The sequence below is a fragment of the Aotus nancymaae genome, unplaced genomic scaffold (genome assembly GCF_030222135.1).
Source record: "Aotus nancymaae isolate 86718 unplaced genomic scaffold, 86718_ANA_hifiasm-v0.15.2.pri h1tg000108l, whole genome shotgun sequence".
NCBI classification, from domain to species: domain Eukaryota; kingdom Metazoa; phylum Chordata; class Mammalia; order Primates; family Aotidae; genus Aotus; species Aotus nancymaae.
Genome location: NW_026988523.1, coordinates 38,074,946 through 38,096,000, shown reverse-complemented (window position 1 = coordinate 38,096,000; position 21,055 = coordinate 38,074,946). Strand labels below are relative to the sequence as shown.

Here is a 21,055-nt window from a genome sequence, read left to right as displayed (position 1 = left end):
AATCATACAACTTTAAAACATGTATTTTGGTACTTAATTATGCCTTTCTTAAATTTTAGCTAACATCTTGAAAGCTTACTCAGTGCCAAGCAATGTGTTAAGTTCTGTACATGTCAGTCAATTTAATGCTCCAAATAACCCAACGTAAAAGATGCTGCTGGTCTACTTTCAGTGGAAACTAAGACTCAGAGAAGTTCTGTGGCTCGTCTCAGGTTACACAGCTGAATTGAACGTTAGTGTCTCACTTCAGTGCCTTTGCTTTTAATTCCTGCTGTAAGAGTGAATGTTTGTGTCCCATCCAAATTCGTGTGTTGAAATCCTAACCCCCAATATAATGGTTAGGAGGTGGGGCCGTGGGAGGGCGATTAGGTCATGAAGGCTTAAGTGCCCTTATAAAAGAGACCCCAGAAACTCCCCTTGTCCCTTCTGCCATGTGAGAAAATGTGAGAAGACAACTGTCTAAGAACCAGGAAACCGGCCCTCGCCAATGCCAAATCTGCCAACATTTTAATCTAGGACTTTCCAGCGTGAAGAACTGTGAGAAATGAACGTCTGTTGTTCACAAGCCACCCAGTCTATGGTATTTTGTTATAGCAATCTGAACAGACTAAGACAACTGTGTTATAGGCCTTCTATTATATTATTAATACTATAAAATATTTCAAGTATTAATATCTTTATAGCCTCTGAGTTCCTAGAAGGCAAGGTCACTATGTTTTTAATTTCTGAATTCCACAATAACAGTACAATATCTACACTACATTGAATTAAGTTAACGCATGTTTACTGAATGCCTACGAGAGTGCATACTCAGCTTGCCTTCACTGAGGCACACGGAAAGTGCTTGTTGATTAGTTGATCTGCAAACTCATATAGGAGAAGTTTTAATCTATGATTGCTAAAACTGTTTTCTCATTTAACTCATATGCTAGCTGAGTATTCAAACTCACAGGAATAATCAGCCAGGGGAGACTTTTCTCTGACTTAATAACTCAAAGAAGGAACACCCTGGCGTCCTGTTGCCTCTGAGACTCTCCTCTCAGTGCCAGGCAGAACAGCAACGATTGAGCTTGTTCTTTATTTCCTGTGTTCTCCATGCAGGTAGCCATGCCTGCCCACTGTCTGTCAGCTTGCAAGAACAAACAGGCTCCCCTCTGGGCCTTTTGAGCCCCTGGACCATTAAAAGGCTCTTGGGAAAAACCTACTGTGAGCCAAATAGGAGGGAAAGTGGGTTCTATGAGAAAAGGTGGATGGGGGGGGTAACACAGTCGCAAGGAAAAGATTCTCAAGGGACTGGGAGCTTGATGTTTGACTTCACAGCTTATATTCATATAATGCTCATCATCTGCCCACTGTCCTGTGTGCCAAAGAGATTGTTGTATTGCACTGCCACCTCGCCAGTGAAAAAGCGTGTAACTTGCTGAGAATGTCCATTCCAATCAGCTAGTTAGTATCTTAGCAGGAACACAGCAGATGTCACCTAGCAGTCGGAATGGCGTGTTTTGAGGATTTGGGGTAAGGCGAAGGCTGCTGTGCTGCCCTTGTTCCTGGCCCTGGGGCCACCTCTCCCTGGTGCTGGTGCCCCTGCACCTTCACTTAGCCCGTTCCCCAATACGCACACACTGGCTCGTCCTGTATCAAGGCCCAGGGACCGTGGGTGGGTGAGAACGAAAGTGAGAAGAGCAAAATCTATCCATGACAACCTGAAGGTGGCAATAATCACATTTACTTGAAAATTGCCTGAGAATGAGCTGCATGTTCTGTGTGAATATGCAAACACATGCAAATGTATGCAAATGTGCGACCCTCCTAACTATTTTCTCCATCTGGATGTGGCCCCTTGTGGCGAGGCCAGAAGGAAGTGGGCTCTGAGTGATGGATTCCATCCAGTTCTCCCTGACCTGAGACGGTAGCTGAAGAAACATAGCCTTTGTTCTTCTGGCCATGTTTCTCCTATTGCTGGGGTTTGGGAGGGGACTTGGGCACCCAGATAATCTGACATGTATATAATGTCAATAAATATACATTGCTTTGATGCATTCTGAGCTGATGTGGGAAAAGTAGCCTGTCTCATCCTTGTCCCCTGTCTCATGTCCAGTCCCTGCCATCTCAGGCCCCATCTTTGGCCCCACCATGATGTAACAACATGATAACATTACCATATTGCTGTGAGTATTACAGTAATGTGGGACGGTTCCACATCTCTGAGCCGCAGCCACCATCTGTAAAACAAGAAGGCAGGCTGAGAGCGGTGGCTCACGCCTGTAATCCCAGCACTTTGGGAAGCCGAGGCGGACGGATCACCTGAGGTCAGGAGTTTGAGACCAGCCTGGCTAACACAGTGAAACCCCATATCTACTAAAAATACAAAAATTAGCCGGGCATACTGGTGCATGCCTGTAGTCCCAGCTACTCAGGAGACTGAGGGAGGAGAATTGCTTGAGCCCGGGAGGCGGAGGTTGCAGTGAGCCGAGATCGCGCCACTGCACTCCAGCCTGGGCGACAAAAGTGAGACTCCGTCTCAAAATAAATAAATAAATACAATAAAATAAATTCTAAATAAATAAATAATAAAAGAGAAACCAGAAAGCAAAACCTGATTCGCTCTAAGCTCCCTCCTGGAAGGCCAGATGTGAATGTCTTGAATGTGTGAGGGAAATGCAGCAACGGGGCGGTGCTGTTATGACTTACCACCAGCTGGGCACATGAGCGAGAGGGCACATTAAACTCATCTGGAACACAGACCTGGGTTCATGTCTCAGAATTTTCTGGTTTCTAAAAGTTGATACTTGGATGAGCTGCATTACTTCTGATTGGAGAGCCCCATTTTTCTCTTTAGTAAAAAGAGTCCATTAGCTCACAAAGGGTATTATACTTAATCTATCCTCAATGCATGCATTAATATACACAACAGACATTTAGAATGCATATTATCATTCCAGCACTGGACTAAGTTCTAAAAGTAAAAGATAAGAAAGCCGCAGCCTTTGTCCTTAAGAAACCCTGTTGGTGGGACCAACACATAACGACAGAAGTTAAATAATGCATGGTAGTAATTTTTTTAATTTTTTTTTTTTTTTTTTTTGAGACAGCATTTCTCTCTTGTTGCCCAGGCTGGAGTGCAATGGTGTGATCTCAGCTCACTGCAACCTCTAGCTCCCGGGTTCAAGCGATTTTCCCATCTCAGTCTCCTGAGTAGCTGGGACTATAGGCCCCTGCCACCATGCCCAGCTAATCTTTTTTTTTTTTTTTAGTAGAGACGGGGTTTCACTGTGTTAGCCCGGATGGTTTCAATCTCCTGACCTCGTGATCTGCCCACCTTAGCCTTCCAAAGTGCTGGGATTACAGGTGTGAGCCACTGCATCCGGCCCACGATAGTAATTATTATGCCCAGTGTGCTTCAGGAGCACAGAGCAGGCACACCTAACTCACCAACACTGCTTGCGCGGACAGAGAGGTTGGGCGCAGGTCAGGGAAGACCAGAGCTAAGTCTTGAACAGGTAGACATTAGCTAGATGAAGGGGAGGTGTTGAGAGCTTTCCAGGCTGATGGAGCGGCCCCACACTAAGGCACAGAGGCTGAGGGAAGGTGACTTGCTTTGGGGGAACTACTGGTCATTCATCATGTCTAAAAGTTAGCATGATTGCTGGTACTGGAGAGACAGGTTTGGGTAAGGTTCTAGAGGACCTTGGGAGCTATGGTAAGCTTGTCTTTACACTCTGATGATGGGGAAGCCACAGATACTCGCAGGAGTGATAGGGATAGATTGGTATGTTTTAAGAATCACTTTGACTGCAGGTGGAATTGTTTTGAGGCGAGTCTGGCTGAAGCCCAGGAGGTCCATCCGAACCCTGGAAATGCTAGTTCCCCCATCTGTCCCTGAAAAGTCAGATCTGTGTAATCCAGGGCCCCTATCCTGCACTATGGCCCAGCACTGCTCTTCCGTGTAATGGTGGAGTAGGTAAAGTCTGGCTCCCGGCTGCCCCGCCCCCACTCCTTCTTTCATTCAGCTCCTTGGCACTCCCCAGCTGCCTGTTTCTCTCCTGCTACCCTCGATCCTCCTTGTGGCAAAATTTCTGATTCATTAACTTACAAGTAGTGTCTGTTATTTAATCCATTGCCCCTCTTGGAAAAATGTCTGTGTTAAAAGAGGAACTCAGAGAGGGGACAGTGTTTGCCAAGGAGAGAGACCTCTCGTCACAGTCATTTCAAGGATCAGCAGAGCGTGTGCAGCGTGTGGGGACTGGGCTATGACGTGTCTGTGCCACTGAGTACGGACAAGGTCTGGCCACTGGGGATGGGGTGGCATGGGCTCTGCCTGCCTTCTGGGATGTGTACCTGGACAGAGCCTGGAAGCAGGAGACCGTGTGTGGCTGTGTACACTTGTGCATGTGAGTGTGCCCACTTACCCCGGTCTCTGACGGTGCACAGCCTGAGACCCCACATGCCTTATGACTCTGTGTAGTCTCTCTGCTACCTCCAGGGGACACATTCTTCCATCCTATGCCCAGCTCCTTGGCACCCCTCGGCACTCACTTCTGATCTTGCTTTTGCGTCACACCTGATGCGGTGATGGTAGTGACGGTTCCCCAGGGTCACCTTTCTTTCCAGAGGCCCCTCCCACCCAGAGCAGGAGAAAGAAGGCAGGTAGAAAGGTCGTGTTCCCCATTGCCACACAGCCCTCAGACCTGTGCCATTTGGGGGAAGATTCGAGGAAGGTCTGTTTTTCTGGGGCAGAGTTGAGCCTGGGAAAGAAAGGGTGTGGCTTTTTTGTCACTTTTTCTAAAAATGGGAACTAGATGGTTGTGCAGGGCCTGTCCCCGGTGCATGGTGATTCCTGAATTTTAAGGTGGAATCTGGAAGACAAGGAGGCTGCTGGAAGTACTGGTGGGGTGGGAGAGAGGACACCCTAGATAAAGACAGGTCCTCCTTTTGTTGAAGATCCAGCAAAACGTGGGGTGCTTCTTAAACTTCACTCGCGTGCAAATGCATCACTTAGGATCTTGTTAAAGTGCGGCTTCTGATTCAGTGGCCAGGTCTGGGGTGGAACCTGAAAGTCCACATTGCCTACAAGCTCCCCGGTGATGCTGATATTGATCCATAGCCCACAGCTTGAGTGGCATTAGCAGATGATGAGAGTGGGGGGAGCTCTGTGGCTGATAAGCAGGTGAGTTCTCCCAGCCACTCCACCCTCCCACAACAAGGAGCTTCCAAAGGACACCGTATTCCAAGGAACGGAAACCATAGGATAGGGTTGTGAGAAGTTGCAATGTGGTCATCTGAGGGTTCCTATAGTAAGGTTACATATGATAAAAGATTGAGAGCATTTTATGCCCTTCTCTAAACAATACTATAATGCAGCAAAAGCCAGCCCAGATGCCATTAAAATGCCCGCCAACAGCTCCCATGACCATCATTCCTACTATCCTTCCCTCGCCCCCTGTTGACTTCTGTTGTAAAGGAATTCTTCCTTAGAGGTCCCTATTCAACACTGTTCTAGGCAGATTCTGTGAGTCCTTTGGTCACAGGGCTGAGTATGAACCCAAAGACAGAGCCGGAAGGGTAACTCCCAGCAGTCCAGCTCCCACGTGCTGCTGCCTTTGTAAGAACTTGTGTTTAGGTAAAATGGCCCCAAAAGGCAATGGACATTTCTCGAATTGCCTGCGGGGCAAACTCTTCTTTAATACAAATTGCAGTGTATTTCCTCCCAGCTGTAACTAATTTTAGAGCTTCCACATCTGTCGGTCCATTTAATCTTTACATCAGACCTGTGAGCCAGGCAAGGAAGGTGTCATTACCTGCTTTTGCTCTTAGAAACTTAGAAAGCTGCGAAGTATTATAGCTCAGAACACACAACTCATCGTCTCCCAACTCAACCCAGTGCTCTCTCTGACCACCCCAACTCTGATGCATTTTCCATTTTGCCAGGGAGTGAAAATGAAACTTGGAATCCCTAACTGATGACCTGGTATCCTAGGGAGCTGTCTACTCTGGTTTGTAAAAGTTGTGTATCCCTCAACTCCCTTCTTTCTCAAGACAAGGTAAAAAGGGTCAGGAAGAATTTGGAAAGAAATTCCTGAGTTACGTCACCTCGACTTTTAATGTTAGTTCTAGAGAAGAGCCTTCTGAAATATATATATGTATTTAGGTGTCTCTGCTTGCTTTTTGCAGGACTCCTTCGTCCCGCTTAGAGCCCGTATCAGCAAAATCTCTGGCCAAAGCTGGGCCAGAGAAGCGAATTGAAGTGACCGCTTCTGACCACTAGAGGGACCCCAGGCACCAGCTACAATTTCTCTGCAGCAACTAGTGCCTGGAATGGTACCCACCCACCTCTTGGAAAAATTCAGGTTACGTGCATATCTGGCTAGGAATCCTTTCGTTGTTTGGTCTCCTGAACAGACAAAAGGTATTATAGCTCTGAACCGGAGGAATTTAGGTCCATAACCCAAGCAAGGAGAGTAAAGTCATCACAAGTGCAAGCTAGACACCAGAATCAAGGATTATGCATTTTAGTCCAGTTCTTTCACTTAACATATTATCATAGAGTTTCAGAGTCTTCTAGTTCCAAAAAATTATAATTAAGGATATCTTGGATTAGGTCAAAGACTATTGAAAATCTTCCTCTAGGTGATTCCAGTGCATTGCCAATTTGAAAGAAAGCAGTTAGCCTGGTCCCAGCTCCATCCCAATTCAGGGGACGCTCTCTGCTACATTTTGATAACTTACTACTGTCCAGTCACAGTTTGAATCCTTTCTGTAACTATGAACTCGTAACTCAAATTACTTTTACCTTCTTATTTTCTTTCTCTTATTTGCACCAGTTCCTTTATCTCATTACAGCATTTGTAATTTATTTGTGTGCTTATGTGTCTAATTACTGCCTTTCACTTTAGTCTCCAAACTCCACAAAGGCAAGGCTGGCTATCTGATATGCTCACCACTGTAAAACAAGAACACAGAGCAGTGTATTAACACATGGTCTGTTCATGCGCATTTCCTCTCTCCCCTGCTCCCTCCCCTCCCCTCTCCTCCCCTACCCTCTTTTCTACTCTCCCCTCCTCATCCCTTCCCTTCCTTCCAGAATGTGACAGCCATCCCTGTGGCTCAGACTGCATTGTCAAAAGCTCTTCCTAACATTCAGCCAAAATCAGCCTCCCTGTTACTTCTTCTCCTTCGGTGTTTCCAGTTCTGAAGCTACATACATGCCTAATGCTTTTTGAACAGCACACCTATTGAGTTAAAGACAACTATATATTTTCTACACATTTCCAGTGTAGAAATCTCCCCTTGCACTTTTAGTCTCTCTGTGTAGAAGTAGCATGGTCTCTAGAGTGTCAATATTTTGGCCACTAGCTCTCTCTCCCACCTTTTTTTTTTTTTTTTTGAGACAAAGTCTCACTCTGTTGCCCAGGCTGGAGTGCAGTGGCACGATCATGGCTCACTGCAGCCTAACCTCCCAGACTCAAAGAATCCTCTCACCTCCGCCCCCTGTGTAGTTGGGACTACAGGCACACACCACCATGCCCAGCTACTTTTTGTATTATTTGTGTGTGTGTGTACAGATGGGGTTTCATCATGTTGCCCAGACTGGTCTGGAACTCCTGGGCTTAAGAAATCTGCCCACCTCAGCCTCCCAAAATATGAAGATTACAAGCGTGAGCAAGCTGGAGTGCGGTGGCACGATCATGGCTCACTACAGCCTAACCTCCCAAGTTCAACGGATGCTCCCACCTCAGCCCCTTTTTAAGCCTAGCCACCCCCTTTTTAAGAACTCTCATTTGTTAATGGCCTTGAAACATGCGGCAACCAGAGCCAAGCCCTCAGTTCTAAATATGGCCTGTCCAGGGCAGGAACGGTGTTGTGTCTCCCTCGTCCCGTACACCGCGTCTCTTAATGCAACTTGAGTCTGCATTAGCGTTTTGGCTACCACACGCGCTACTGAATCACCTTTAGGTTGTGGCCAAGTGAAACCTCTAAGTCTTTTAAATTTTTTATTTTTATAAGAACTTCTGTTGAGCCAGGTATCTTCCATCCTGTTTTTGTGCTATCGATTTTTTAAAACACAGGTTTTGCATAATTCCTATCACATTTTATTATGATTATTTAATTATTATTTAATTTCTGCATATGTTTGCTAGCCCAGTGACCTTCCCTTCCCTTGCTCTTGTCACACTCCCCAAAGCCTGCCATGGAAGTCAGGCCTGTCAATCAACCCAATCTGTGACGTGAACAACCCTCTTCTGGGGCCTAAGGGAGGGGATGGGAGAAGGAGAATCAGGGTCCTGTTTTTGGAAGCGTCAGGCAGATAGCACAGACAGTCCACTTCTTCCTTCCATCTTTATCAGGTCACAGACAGGAAACGGCCAGCTAATTTGTAGAGAACTTTCTTCTCAAAGGCTCCACGCCCATTCCCTCTACTCTGGGGTAATTGTCTTTCAGCGCGTTGGCTTCCAGAATCCACCACAACCGCCCAGAGGAGTGTGAAAGGGCAAGAGCTTCTCGCTCTCGTATCTTCTCTGCATCTGCATGTAAGGAACACTTCTGAACATGACACTGAGACAGGAACACCCCCTGACTAGAGGCTTTTGGATTTGCTACGTGCCTTTGACTGTGAAATAGAAGTTTTCTCTGAGAAGTCTAGGTGACTGAGGGATTTCGGGATTTTCTATGTGTCCTGGGATCCAAATGTGTTTAAGGTTGTTTGGGAGAGGACTGGGAAATTTTGAGAAATGGGGGAAAAAGGAAGAAAGAGAGGGAGGGAGGGAGGGAGGAGATGGAAGGACCAGGTGGGCCCAGGGAGATTCTGATGTCAGTAATTGTGTATGATTCATTTCCAAGTCTTCCAGTACTTTCCCCAGCATCTTGAATGTAGTAGGTATTCAACAAATTCTTTAAATGAAATGAATTATACAATCCTAAGTGCCTTAAAGGGTGATCCTGTTCCCAAAACTGCAGAAAGATAATTTGCCACAGGGGGGCGACAGAGGCCAGAAGGTGAGAGTAGGAACCGGCGTTCACAGGCTGGGAAGGGGCAGGGTTGGCGCGGGAGCTAGGTTGAAACTAAAAGGGAGGTGAGAAAACTGAAGGAAAAAAATATCAACATGGAGACCAAAGTGACTTTTAGGTCCAGGGCGGGTAGTGGGCTCTCCCTGAGTGTGATGCAATCTGAGGAGGTGGCTGGACTGTGAATTTGATTCTGAGCCAGTGAAGGACTTTGTCTCCCAGAACTCTGGGGGAGTCTCAGTGACTCATTTTCCTCAAGCAAAGATAAAAAATGACAACCTTTCCCAGATTTCCCTTGCTGGCCAAAACCCAGCAGTACCCCAAAGGGAAGGAAGCACTGTTTCTTTAATGCCTGGTTTGGGAACTGTGGTGAAGTCCTCAGCTCCAGTTAGCCATAAATTAACACAAAAAAACAGGTTCACAGGCCAGAAATCTACTGAAGATTCTCCAGCCTCTTCAGTCCCCATACACTGGAATGACACGGGAGAGGCTCTGGAAGACTTGGGGATGGGAGGTCAGTTTTCTGCACCAATTATTTGCTTGTTCCTCTTCCCTCTCTGGACTGTGAATCCTCCAGTGTGGGCAATGAATCTTTATTTATGAAATTAATTAACTCGGGTACTTAGTAGATGTTTCCTGAGCTCCGATCACGTGCCAGTCAAAAGACTCGTTCATGGTTGAAGTTTCTTTTCTAGTGTTGGAAGGAGGAGGTAGACAGGCAGTACACTGGTAAGCAAATAAATGAATAAAGAAAAATTTAACACGTGATAAATGCTACAGTGGAAACATCCCAGGGGAACTGGTAGAGAATAATTGGGCGCACGGTATGGCCAGGTTACCTTCCACTGGATGTCAGGGAAGGTCACTCTTGTGGGAGATGACATTTGCACAGAGACCCCAAGGATGAGAAGGTGCCAGTCACATAAAGAGCACAGGAAAAAGCATTTTGGGCAGAAGAGATATCAAGTGCAAAGACTCTTAGAGTGGAAAAGAGATTTGCCCCTTCAAAGAACAAAATTCACCCCTGGGCATAAAGCTTCATGAGCAGCGGGGATTCATGGCCACCGGCTAATCATGAAGTCCTGCCAGATAGTACAGAAGCACTTGGGATTAACTCAAATGCAGCAGCGAAGAACTAAATGACAAATGGAGGGTCTAATGTTAGAGTTTTCTAAAAAGCAACTTTATTACTTTCATTGGATTTTCAGAGACCTGTAACCCTCCTCCTATCCCCTAAACGTTAGTGTAAGGTTGGCCGCATCGTGGAGAGTTCGGACACGCCCCCTCCCCTCGCCGGGAGCTCGGACACGCCCCCTCCCCTCGCCGGGAGCTCGGACACGCCCCCTCCCCTCGCCGGGAGCTCGGACACGCCTCCTTCCATCCGGGTCCCACTCCCCTCCATTTTGTCCCACCCACCTTGGCCACAGCCAATCGGATGCCTCCACTCCCTATAAAACCCTGTGCCTGAGAGGAGTCCGCGCGACTTCTCCGGCCCTTCCTGTCCGGACCGCAGAACCTCGTCCGGGAGCCTGAATAAATTCCCTTGCATTGGATTATTTGCGTGCTGGCCTCAGTTTCTCCGTTTTGTCTTCGGTGAAAACAGACCTTACAGATGGCGAGCCAGCCAGGAGGGAGTTGTAAGACCCCTTCCCGGGGAAACTGACTCCTCCACGCAGAGCCGGACCCGGAAGCTGCTGTTTGTTACACCACAAGGTAAGACTTCTGGTACCCACTACCTCACCTGCTGCTTTCAGGGAGTCCCTGTCAGGAAACCGCTGCGCAGCGTCAGGGATTCGCACCGCCGTGGGGTCCGTGACCCCCGGCTTCCCTACTGCGGGGTCCGTGACCCCCAGCCTCCCTTCCCCACGGGTCCGTGACCCCAGGAGGCCTCCCGCCGCGAGTCCGTGAGGACTCCGGCTTCCTTCCCCACGAGTCCAGGACTCCAGTTTAGGACCTGAGTGTAAGAGGAGACGTCCCTACACTCTTGTTCTCTCCCCGTGAGGGGTATTTAGGGTCAGGAATTTGAGGGAGACGTCCCCACTTTCCTGAACCCTCACCAGCAACCGAGGTGTGGGTACTCAGAAGCCCTGTTTAAGCAGCCCTGCCTCACGGCAGAGCCAAACCCCTGGCTCATACCAAATTTGTTGTTGTAAATTAGCCCATTTGGCATAAAAGGCTCCCGTTTTCTAAAAAAAAACTGTATTTTCAGTCTTTTTTTTTTTTTCTTTTTCTGTCTCTCTTAGCTTTCTCTCTTTCTCCCTTTCAAAATGGTGGCTGTACCACGCCCTTAAGATGGTGGCCACTTTACACTTTTAACTTTATCCTGTGCCTCGCCCTTAAGGTGGTGGCTGCCTTATACTTATAGTCTTATCCTGTGCCACGCCCTTAGGTGGTGGCTGCCTAACACTTTTAGTCCTATCCTGTGCCTCACCCTTAAGGTGGTGGCCGCCTTATACTTTTAGTCTTATCCTGTGCCACGCCCTTAGGTGGTGGCCGCCTTACACTTTTAGTCTTATCCTGTGCCTCGCCCTCAAGACACTTTTAATCCTATCCTTCTTCCTTTCTGCCTAATTCCAATGCAAGTGAGTGAGTGAGTTTATGTGTAGTCCCACAGCGTAACAGCTGCAGGGCTTGTGTGGGCCTCAACCCGGGGTTCCACAGGGACGTGACCAGGAAAGCATCAGCCTGGCCTCCCATCTGGGGGGCACCCACCCTTTGTTTGTCAGTCTTGCATGTAGTACTGTGTTTATTGTAGCCATGTGGCACATAGCCCTGGCCATGTCTTTTCTTGGTTTTTGCCTAATTATGATTATTATAAACGTGCAGGCTTTCTGGTATCTTCGTTCCCAACCCAACCTCTGTTCCTCTTGCACCACCACCAAGGTACTTCTAGCCAAAGAAACCTCCTCTCTGCCCTTAGCCCCTCCACCTTCCTCTTCTTTTTCTGACCCTAATGCGCCAGAGGAGCTCTCCTTTCCACTGGCCCGACCCAATGATCCTCCACCTTATGATAAACCTCAAACCCCTTTAGCTCCTCCACCTCCTGATTACAACCTGGCCTCACCTGTTAGTGCTCACACCCGCTCACGCGGTGCTCCCAACGACAAGGCCTCCCTCCTTTGCCCCCTCCGTGAGGTGGCCGGAGCAGAGGGCATTGTCCGAGTGCATGTTCCCTTCTCCCTCTCTGACCTATCGGCCATTGAGAAACGCCTAGGTTCCTTTTCCACCAACCCTGCTGCTTACACCAAGGAATTCCGTTACCTTACTCAGGCATATGATTTAACCTGGCATGACACGTTTGTCATCCTATCCTCCACCCTCACCCCAGACGAGCATGACCAGATTTTTACAGCAGCCCGGGAACACGCTAATCAGGAACATCTTACTGATAACCAGATGCCAGTAGGTGCAGCAGCGGTCCCGGAGGCCGACCCTAATTGGGACTATCAGGACGGTTGAGATGGCCGCCGCCGCCAAGACCAGATGTTATGGTGCCTCCTGGTGGGCATGCAAAACGCAGCTTAAAAGGTAGTCAATTACGATAAGTTAAGGGAAATAACTCAGGGGCCTGATGGAAACCCAGCCGTCTTCCTTGACTGCTTAACTAATGCTATGATCCTCCATACACGGCTGGATCCGGCCTCCTCAATAGGAGCTATGGTCCTAGCCACCCACTTTATCTCTCAGTCAGCAGCTGATATAAGGAGGAAACTTAAAAAAGCTGAGGAGGGCCCCCAGACTCCCATGAGAGACCTGGTAAACATGGCATTTAAAGTTTTTAATGGCCGAGAGGATAAGGCTGAGGCCACCCGACAGGCCCACTTAAGGCAGGAGGTTGGCCTCCAAACCCAAGCTCTTGTAGCAGCCCTGAGGCCGGCAGCACACCGAACATCTGGTGAGGGAGGTCCAGTGAAACACTTCCGAAATGTTTTAAGGGTCCCACCCGGGTCCTGTTATAAATGTGGTCGAGAAGGACATTGGGCCCGGGAGTGCCCCCGTCCTCGACCACCCCCTGGACCTTGCCCAAATTGCAAACAGACTGGACACTGGAAGGTTGATTGCCCATCCCGGACCAAAGGCCCACTCCCCGCACCTCTATGTGAGGAGCAGGCCGGTCCACAGGAAGCAGTCCCTTCACCTGAATTTCTTGGCCTTCTGGATGACTGATGCAGCCCAGACTCGAGGACCCCCATCACCCTTGCCGAGTCCAGGGTAAAGCTACAGGTAGCGGGTTGGATTGAAGCCTTCCCTACCTCTCGTGAAACAGCAGATACGGTAGCATCCATTCTTATTCAAGAGATCATCCCCCGCTTTGGCCTACCTGCCACCATCCAGTCAGACAACGGTCCAGCATTCATAGCCCAGGTAGTCCAGCTGGTCGTCAAGTCTCTCAACATCTCCTGGAAACTACACATCCCCTACCACCCTCAGTCATCGGGTAAGGTCGAACGGGCCCACGGCATTCTCAAAGACCATTTGGCCAAACTGACCATTGAGCCAGCCCCTACTATGCCTGGCAATTCTACTTGCAGGAATCCTGGAAACAAGGCCCCACCACTAGAACCCAATACAGCGCTACCAGCTCGTATGTGAGAAGTTGGACGTGTCCGACTCTTCAGTCGAGGTGCCAGCCGACTGACCTGTCCCCCTTACTTCGCCCCTATTCAGCAGGAAGTAGTCAGAAAGAGCGGCGCCCTCTATCTATCATCAAAAGGTCGGAATGTAAGGTTGGCCGCATCGTGGAGAGTTCGGACACGCCCCCTCCCCTCGCCGGGAGCTCGGACATGCCCCCTCCCCTCGCCGGGAGCTCGGACACGCCTCCTTCCATCCGGGTCCCACTCCCCTCCATTTTGTCCCACCCACCTTGGCCACAGCCAATCGGATGCCTCCACTCCCTATAAAACCCTGTGCCTGAGAGGAGTCCGCGCGACTTCTCCGGCCCTTCCTGTCCGGACCGCAGAACCTCGTCCGGGAGCCTGAATAAATTCCCTTGCATTGGATTATTTGCGTGCTGGCCTCAGTTTCTCCGTTTTGTCTTCGGTGAAAACAGACCTTACAGTTAGTAATACCTGATTTAGGGAAGAAGACTCGGTCCATGCGCTTAGAAACACTAGAAAGATAAAAGGCGCAGCTTGGAGCTACGTACAATGTATTATTCCACGATACAGAGAACTACCCAAGAAAAAAATACGATTGTCTTTGAGGAAGGCAAGGGTGAAACTTGAGACGTTATCTAAGAACCCTGAGGGCGTAGGTAACTTTGAGTTACTACAGATGTGGAACACACAAAGAAAGCTGAGGACAAATGGTATCGATGCAGGAGTTGAGGCTCTCACGCTGGAAACCAAGTTTGCAAACAACTGGGCAATGATTCTGAGATGCTAGAGAGTTATAAGAACTTAGTCTTCTCATTTATAAAAATGTGTCCGAAAGGTTTCCTAAATCTGAGTGCTACATAAAGGTGTCTGATACGTCCACGCAAAATGATGTTTCTGCCAGCGCAGTGGCTCACGCCTATAATCCCAGAATTTTGGGAGGCTGAGGTGGGCGGATCCTGAAGTCAGGAGTTCGAGACCAGGCTGACCAACCTGGTAAGACCCCTCATCTCTACTAAAAATACAAAAAAATTAGCCGGGCGTGGTGGTGCACGCCTGTAATCCCAGCTACTCGGGAGGCTGATGCAGGAGAATCAGTTGAACCCAGGAGGCAGAGGTTGCAGTGAGCCGAGATCGTGCTGTTGCACTCCAGCCTGGGCAACAGAGTGAGACTCTGAGACTCCATCTCAAAAAAAAAAAAAAAAAAAGATGTTCCCAAATTCCTCTAACCAATCTTCCAGAGCCAATCTCTCAAAGATTTTCTCTTCCCTTCACCAAATAGTTACAGGAAAGAAGAAAGCTAACATGCACTTTTGCTGAACTGATGTTTAAACATTCCCCGTCCTGTGTTCCCTGCACCCCTCCTGCCCAAATCACCTAGAAGATGTCTAGAGATGATTTGGAAGGACTTGGACTTGTTAATTAACCTAAACAGTCGCATTCATCGGCAAGGTGCATTATTGTTAATTAAAACTGCAATTCTCCTTGTGCCCAGACTGCGGGCTGCTGTTGTCAGAATAATTAGATAGCATACGATGGTTTTCATGCAAATCCCTGGCAATTAGAGTTGGCGATGAATTGGGTTTGAAATCCCAGTGAAGTTCTCAATCAGAATTCCTCTGAGGGAGGAAGGTGGTGATAGGGTTGGGGGATAGGGAAATAGGAAGGGAAAAAGGGTGTGAGGACCAAGCGTTTCTTTTCTAAATCCTAAGGGAGGGGTTGCAGCCTGGAATAAATGAACTATGAGCATCAGTGTGATGTTCAAACTTCCCTTGAATAATAGATCTCTCTCCTTTAGAAAGCAAAGCAAACTGACCTTCCTCAGGGTCTTGTGTTTTCCCAAGAGCTTGCCTCCCTGGCTCTCGTCTTTCTGAGAGGATTTTTTTTTCTTTAGCCAGGAGGCCTAATATCTCATACACAGCTAAAATCCCTGCCAACCCTAAGATTAAATTCTTAAGGGCTCTAAGAAGACAGGATTTGTATTCCTGAAGGGTCGCAGAAAAGATGCCAGATTCAGACCAATTTTAGAGTGGTTGGTGGCATGCAGTGGGTTAAATGCATGGGGTGGCAGGTCCCCGGGAAAGCTTTAAAGAAATGATTGAGGTCCCAGTTAGACTTAAGGAGGAGCTCTCCAAATGCTGCATAGGTCTTGGCAGGAAAGAGCAGCCTGAAAGGCTTGGGGCAATGCTGGTGGGTGTGGGGATGGGGAGGAAGTGGCGGGGTGGGGGCGGGGGCACTGTCTCCAGCCCACCCTAACCTCTTAGAAGCTTTGGGCTTCTGCAGCTGCCTTTCCCTTGCGAAAGCCTTGAGAGCCGCCAAGCTGTTAACCAGGAGTCTAAAAGGAGGGATTGGATTTCTATCCGGAGGCACAGGGTTGGGGCAGATAAGACAAGCCTAGTGGTCTTAAATTAAGCCTCCCTTGTATCAGGTTGACACCGAAAGATTCAGGGAGTCAAAAACGCCCTCTCCTCCCCCTCAACTAGGTCAGCTTCCAAATCAGTACCTCGTAAGGGAGGAGAACAACATCTGGTAGAATGGGAAGAGTGGTCAAGGACGGGAGGGGGATATTGAGAGGAGCCCACAAAAAACAGGGGCGAAAATACTAGACTAGGACACATCCATGAACTGTGGTTGGAAACCAGAGCATAATTGAGGTTTGTAAATTATTTCGTTTTTCTTCATTTTCTTTCCCTTCCTTTCTGTTTCAGAATGTCTCCCGCGTCTCAATCGGTCCCTAAATCCTGCCTTTCAATTTATCATGAACCAATCAGGAGCTAACCTGGTAGTTGCTAAGAGACAGGAGGTGGGAGATTTAGAGGTTTTGTCATGGCACCCACCCAGGAAAACTCCCTAAGCCTTTTGCACCCTCCTGCCTAAGATATTCTAACTCATCTCTGCACCTCTCCCGTACTGGCCTACTATTCCCAAGCCCAGAGAGTCAAGCAGAAACACTTCAGTGAGGAAGCCAGGTATGGCATATCTTTGGAAAACGGAAGGATGGTAATTGGGTTCAAACTGATATAACGTATCTGCTCAAGTTTCCCCAGCCTTTAGTTGGGTTAGAGGTAGAAACTGACTGTTTTGTAGCCTCTCGGGTAGAGGGTAAATTTGTTCCTGGTGGTAAAAGCTGTGCCTCCAATGAGGAGGAGCTTCTGTCCTTCCAATCATCTAAACTTGGCTAGGTCGAGATTGAGAAAAATATCAAAGTTCATGATTAAGCAGTCAGAGAAATCAGCGGTATATTTATTTGGGAAAGAGGTGCCCAGGGTATTGGGGTATTGTGTGGAAGGTAGAAAGAAAGATGTGGGAAAGAAAAGTTTATTTCAAAACCTGAGATTTTGAAAGGGAAATTCGGGGAATTCCAAGCAGAAGATGAATCAGATCGGGCCTCCCCCTTCAAGTTTCTCCACCCTTCACAACTTCTTGATCTTTTCTTCCCTCCACACATCCTACACAGAAAAGACGAGGCTTAAAAACCAGGGTAAGGAAAACTCATTTGGGTAAGGAGTGAGTCATAAATCCTGACTCTATATCCTGGAAACAGGGATGGGTGCAGAACTGAGTGGGGGTTTGGGTCCTGAGAAAAGTCAGTGCACACACACAGGTGTGGGTAGTTCAGGTGCTGCCAGAGATGCAATCTCGTGGGCGGACCTATGTTATTATATGAATACATCTAACATAAAGGTAGGTTCTAACAGATCGAGAAACAGATGTATGCACACACGCGCGCACACACGCACACGCATGCACACATTTGGGTCATGCTGAGGAACCTGGGAGAGATGACTCCCAGGAAGTGGCTTTTAAAATTATCTTGAGATGTTCCCTGAACTGAGTAACATCCACCTTCCCCACCACCACCGATCTCTAAACAAAGCCAGGCAGGAGACAGAAGACAGAGAGAGGCTGGGCAGGTCAGATGGGGAGGCAGAGGTGGTATTGCTCTGGGCTTTGCCATCACTCTTCCCTGTTTATCTCTGTTTTGATTTCTGTTCCATTTGCTTCCTGGAACAGCTTTTCCTCCATTACCAGCAAAGCCATCCCTTCTGGGTTTTTGGGTTCAACTGCTCCCCTCACATTCTGGTTTCTTTTCTCCCTTGAGATGGCAGTGACCCCACACCTCAAGAGAACGTCTGTGTGCCCCGAGGCTGTTTCTTCATCATTCCGTTTCTCCCTAGGCCAGCTATAGAAACAGACACAGGCAAGAAAGTCTGACATAAATGTCTCTCTCTCCATTCTCCTTCTTCTCCCCAGACAAAATAAGAAACCACCCGCTTCACAAAAGCAGTGTAGACTTTAATTCAGGTTGACAGGTGGGAAGAGAACTAGGATTTGCTTCCAAGGGTGTCCACAGGAGAAGAACATCTTTCAGGGAGGGGCAGGGAGGGCAGGAGGGTGCGGGTGGCCTGGTGGCAGAACAGGGCCAGGAGCAGGGGCGTAGCCACGCAGTGTACAATTGCCAGGGCTTCTGCCAGGTTCAGCAGCAGGTCCAGCACCTGCTGGGCCAGACACGTTGGCAATAGCAACAGCTTGGACCTCACCAGGAAATCCAGTCCCAGAACCACCCCATGAGGCCACCAGAAAATAAACCAGACCCACAAGATATTCATCCAGGGCCCTGGCCCCATACCCAACGCCTTCTTCAGCCCCTTGGCTCCAAACAAACCCAATGGCAACAAGACGAAGACGGCAAAACAGGCGACAGTGTGTGTGGCCTGCAAAGCCTTCAGCTCCGTGCTGTGTATCGGGGTGCAGAGTCCATCAGAACCACCACTGGACAGGGTGATAGGCAGTGTCAGCAGGGCAGCCGCTCCCCAAAGTCCCACAGTGAGCCCCAGGGTGAGGCCTGGGACCTGGCCTGCACCCAGTTTGGGGCCCAGGGAGGCATGGCACCCTAGGAGCAGAGCCTGGGCAAAGGCTGAGCCATACCAGACGCAGTAGCCCAGGCTACACAGGGCGGAGCTGCGGGTGTTACCTAGCCCTGGTGCCAAGATGGGTACCACAATGCTGAAGAGAGCACTGCCTACAGCCAGCTGCGCCAGGACAGGCCAGCCAGGGCAGAGCTGCCAGTGAAAGAGAGGTCTGAAAAGTATGAAGAGGACGGTGCTGCTAGCTAGGATGCCCAGGACACTGGCGAGGATGAAGAAGGGCAGTGAGGAGTCGTCGAGCAGGTTACAGGAGTGGCAGGGGGCAGCTGCTTCCAGGCTGGCATCGTAGTCTATCTCTGGGAAGGAATCATTCCCATCATAGGAAAAATCCCATAAATCTTCCAAGTTCAGCTGACTTGAGTTCTCAGTTGAGGGGGAGAGCTCCGCCTGGAGGACATACCCAGAGGAGGCCGTCAGAGTTGCCCCAGAGAGTCTCCTGGGAACTGAGGGGCAGGTGGGAGGGGAGGACAGAGATGAAAGAGGAAGGTCGGGTGGGAGAACAAGGTCTCTGCAGGAGTCGGAGCCGATGAGGACAGTGGAAAAGGACAAAGCTGGGAGCCTGACGAGCTGGAGCAGGAACCGTCCTGGGGAAGCCGGGGCAGCTGGGGATGTAGGGATGGAACTGAGTCAAAGGCAAAGGGCAGTCACAAGAAGGAGCTGGGAGGCCAGTGTAGGAAGAAGGAGAAAGACTTTAAAGGAAGAGGAAAAAGAGGGAAGGGAGGAAAAATGAGGAGGAAAAGGAAGAGATATAAAGACTGAGGGGCAAATAGCAGGGGAAATGAGGGGCATGGGGGTAAGGAACTCTGGGGCCTGGCCCATACTCACCTGCTGCAGACAGTTCCCCATGGCACCGTTTGGTTCAGGGCCGGCCGACAGAAGGGCTGGGACGGCTGTCAGCGCCTGTGCTTCCAAGATAAGAGCCAAGGACTAATGAGGGCCACCAGGCTCGGGGCAGGGACAGGGGGCATCAGGAAGTCTTACCCCACGCCCACTGCCTGCACAAGCCTCAGGCCTATTGGGGAGCACTGGCCTCAGGGCTTCCTGTTTTGAGGTTGGATTTGACCGGTTGGGACTACACTCAGGAAAAAGGTGGGGACCAGAAAGTGGGCATTTTACCGAAGTGGAAAGGGAGGTTGAGAAACCAGGGGGCTTTCCAGCAAATAAAGATTCTTCAAGCACAAGGAAGGAAAAGAATGGGGCTGGGTGACTTGTGAGGCAGAGATAAGGGAGGTGCTGGGAAATTGGAGTGGAAGGGCGGCTGACTCTCACTGCTCCTCCATGCCCTTGAACCTGATCCAAGGAAAGGCAGTTCAAAAGCCACGTGTGGTAGAAAGAAAGGGTGGTAGCGGTCGGATCTGTCCAACCGGAGGGGTGCGTGCGGGTGGGCACGGGCTCTTTGTGTGCATTGATCTCTGTGTACATCTGCTGTGTATCAGTGGGCACATATCTGTGTGTGAGGGGCTCGTCTGCTGTGTGTCTGGCTATCTCTAGGTCTGGGTGTTTCAGCGTGACGGCGGGAGGGTTGGGGTGGCTGTTGAGGCTGCATGATGAAACCATTTCAGGCAGCTAGTGGGTGTTTGCCTAGCCACCTATGGGCGCAGTGCAGGCCTCTTGCATACGAAGTGGAATACAAGGTCTGACAAGTTGAAGTAGGCTCTGGGGGACAATGGGACAGCATATTTTAAAATGGGACTGTTGCCCACAGGGTGATGTCTTTTCAAATTTCTACTGTGGGACATAAAGTCTGTGGAACCGCTTCACTGGCCAGGCATCTTGGCAGTATGTAAAGTTTCTTATTGAAGGGCAGAGCTGGCAAGCAGAGAGAAAGGGCATCTTCCCTGCAGGCAGGCAGAGTCTCCTAAGCCCATGTCACTTCTTTTTAGTGGCCCCTCCCTGCTGCCTGCCCCCGTCAGCTGCTTCCCCAGCATCTCCACTGTTTCATCACCCCTCTCTGCTTTTATTTCCTCAGTTGGGAAGACATAGCGGGGACCTAGGGAGTGGTGAGCCATGAAGTGTCCAAGTCAGAGCAATGAGATAGAAAGGGCTGTTGCATTTGTCCAGGACAGCATTGGCTGCTTCAACCCCAAAGCTGTCAAGGCCCTTCTGTCCCATTCATGCAGAGCTTCCTGGGGGGCAAAGCACCTCAGACCCAAGGTGCAGAGGGATGGGTACCTCATAGAGATTTCCCCCCTTTTCTCCCAAGTCACTCGCTCAAGTTTCAGGTTCGACATGAACGGGCTGGAAAGTGAATTTAGTCTGGTGGTGTCTAGTGATGCTCTCCGGGGTGGGGTTGACGGTGCCTCCATCACCGTCTCAACATTCTCCAGCAATGCCTGGCAGAGGGTGGGGGGAAGCAGTCAGACGCCCCCCAAGACACTCTCCGGAAAGGAAGGGCTTAGCAAAAGGAGGTGAACACACTTCTCTCCCTTGGGCAGTTATACTGTTTCTGTACATAGATATCCTTGAGTGGCCTGGCAAGGGACACACCACCAGGCACCACGTGCAAGGGGTATGGGAAGGACAGTCCTC

The 21,055-nt window shown here is 49.4% G+C and overlaps 2 protein-coding genes across 2 annotated transcripts; one reads left to right on the top strand and one right to left on the bottom strand.

Moving 5' to 3' along the window:
- The first annotated feature begins 12,660 nt into the window (after positions 1 to 12,660).
- On the top strand, positions 12,661 to 13,957 carry LOC135272244 (uncharacterized). The gene is made up of 3 exons (XM_064370462.1): positions 12,661 to 12,950; positions 13,176 to 13,368; positions 13,536 to 13,957. Exons 1-3 carry the CDS (start codon positions 12,661 to 12,663, stop codon positions 13,902 to 13,904), a joined length of 852 nt encoding a protein of 283 aa, XP_064226532.1. The 3' UTR covers positions 13,905 to 13,957.
- A 3,916-nt stretch (positions 13,958 to 17,873) lies between these two features.
- On the bottom strand, positions 17,874 to 21,017 carry ACKR1 (atypical chemokine receptor 1 (Duffy blood group)). Its single transcript, XM_012449733.2, has 2 exons — positions 19,352 to 21,017; positions 17,874 to 18,913 (listed from the first exon to the last, which is right to left on the bottom strand). The coding sequence occupies exons 1-2, from the start codon at positions 19,370 to 19,372 to the stop codon at positions 17,924 to 17,926; spliced, it is 1,011 nt and encodes a 336-aa protein (XP_012305156.2). The 5' UTR covers positions 19,373 to 21,017; the 3' UTR covers positions 17,874 to 17,923.
- Positions 21,018 to 21,055: the final 38 nt, after the last annotated feature.

Coding starts and splice junctions, on each gene's coding strand:
- LOC135272244 (XM_064370462.1), top strand. CDS start 12,661: ATGGTCCTAGCCACCCACTTTATCTCTCAGTCAGCAGCTGATATAAGG. Junction 12,951..13,175: donor GTTTTAAGGGTCCCACCCGG/GTCCTGTTATAA, acceptor TGACTGATGCAG/CCCAGACTCGAGGACCCCCA. Junction 13,369..13,535: donor GTCCAGCATTCATAGCCCAG/GTAGTCCAGCTG, acceptor TTCTACTTGCAG/GAATCCTGGAAACAAGGCCC.
- ACKR1 (XM_012449733.2), bottom strand. CDS start 19,372: ATGGGGAACTGTCTGCAGCAG. Junction 18,914..19,351: donor TGGGGAACTGTCTGCAGCAG/GTGAGTATGGGC, acceptor TATGTCCTCCAG/GCGGAGCTCTCCCCCTCAAC.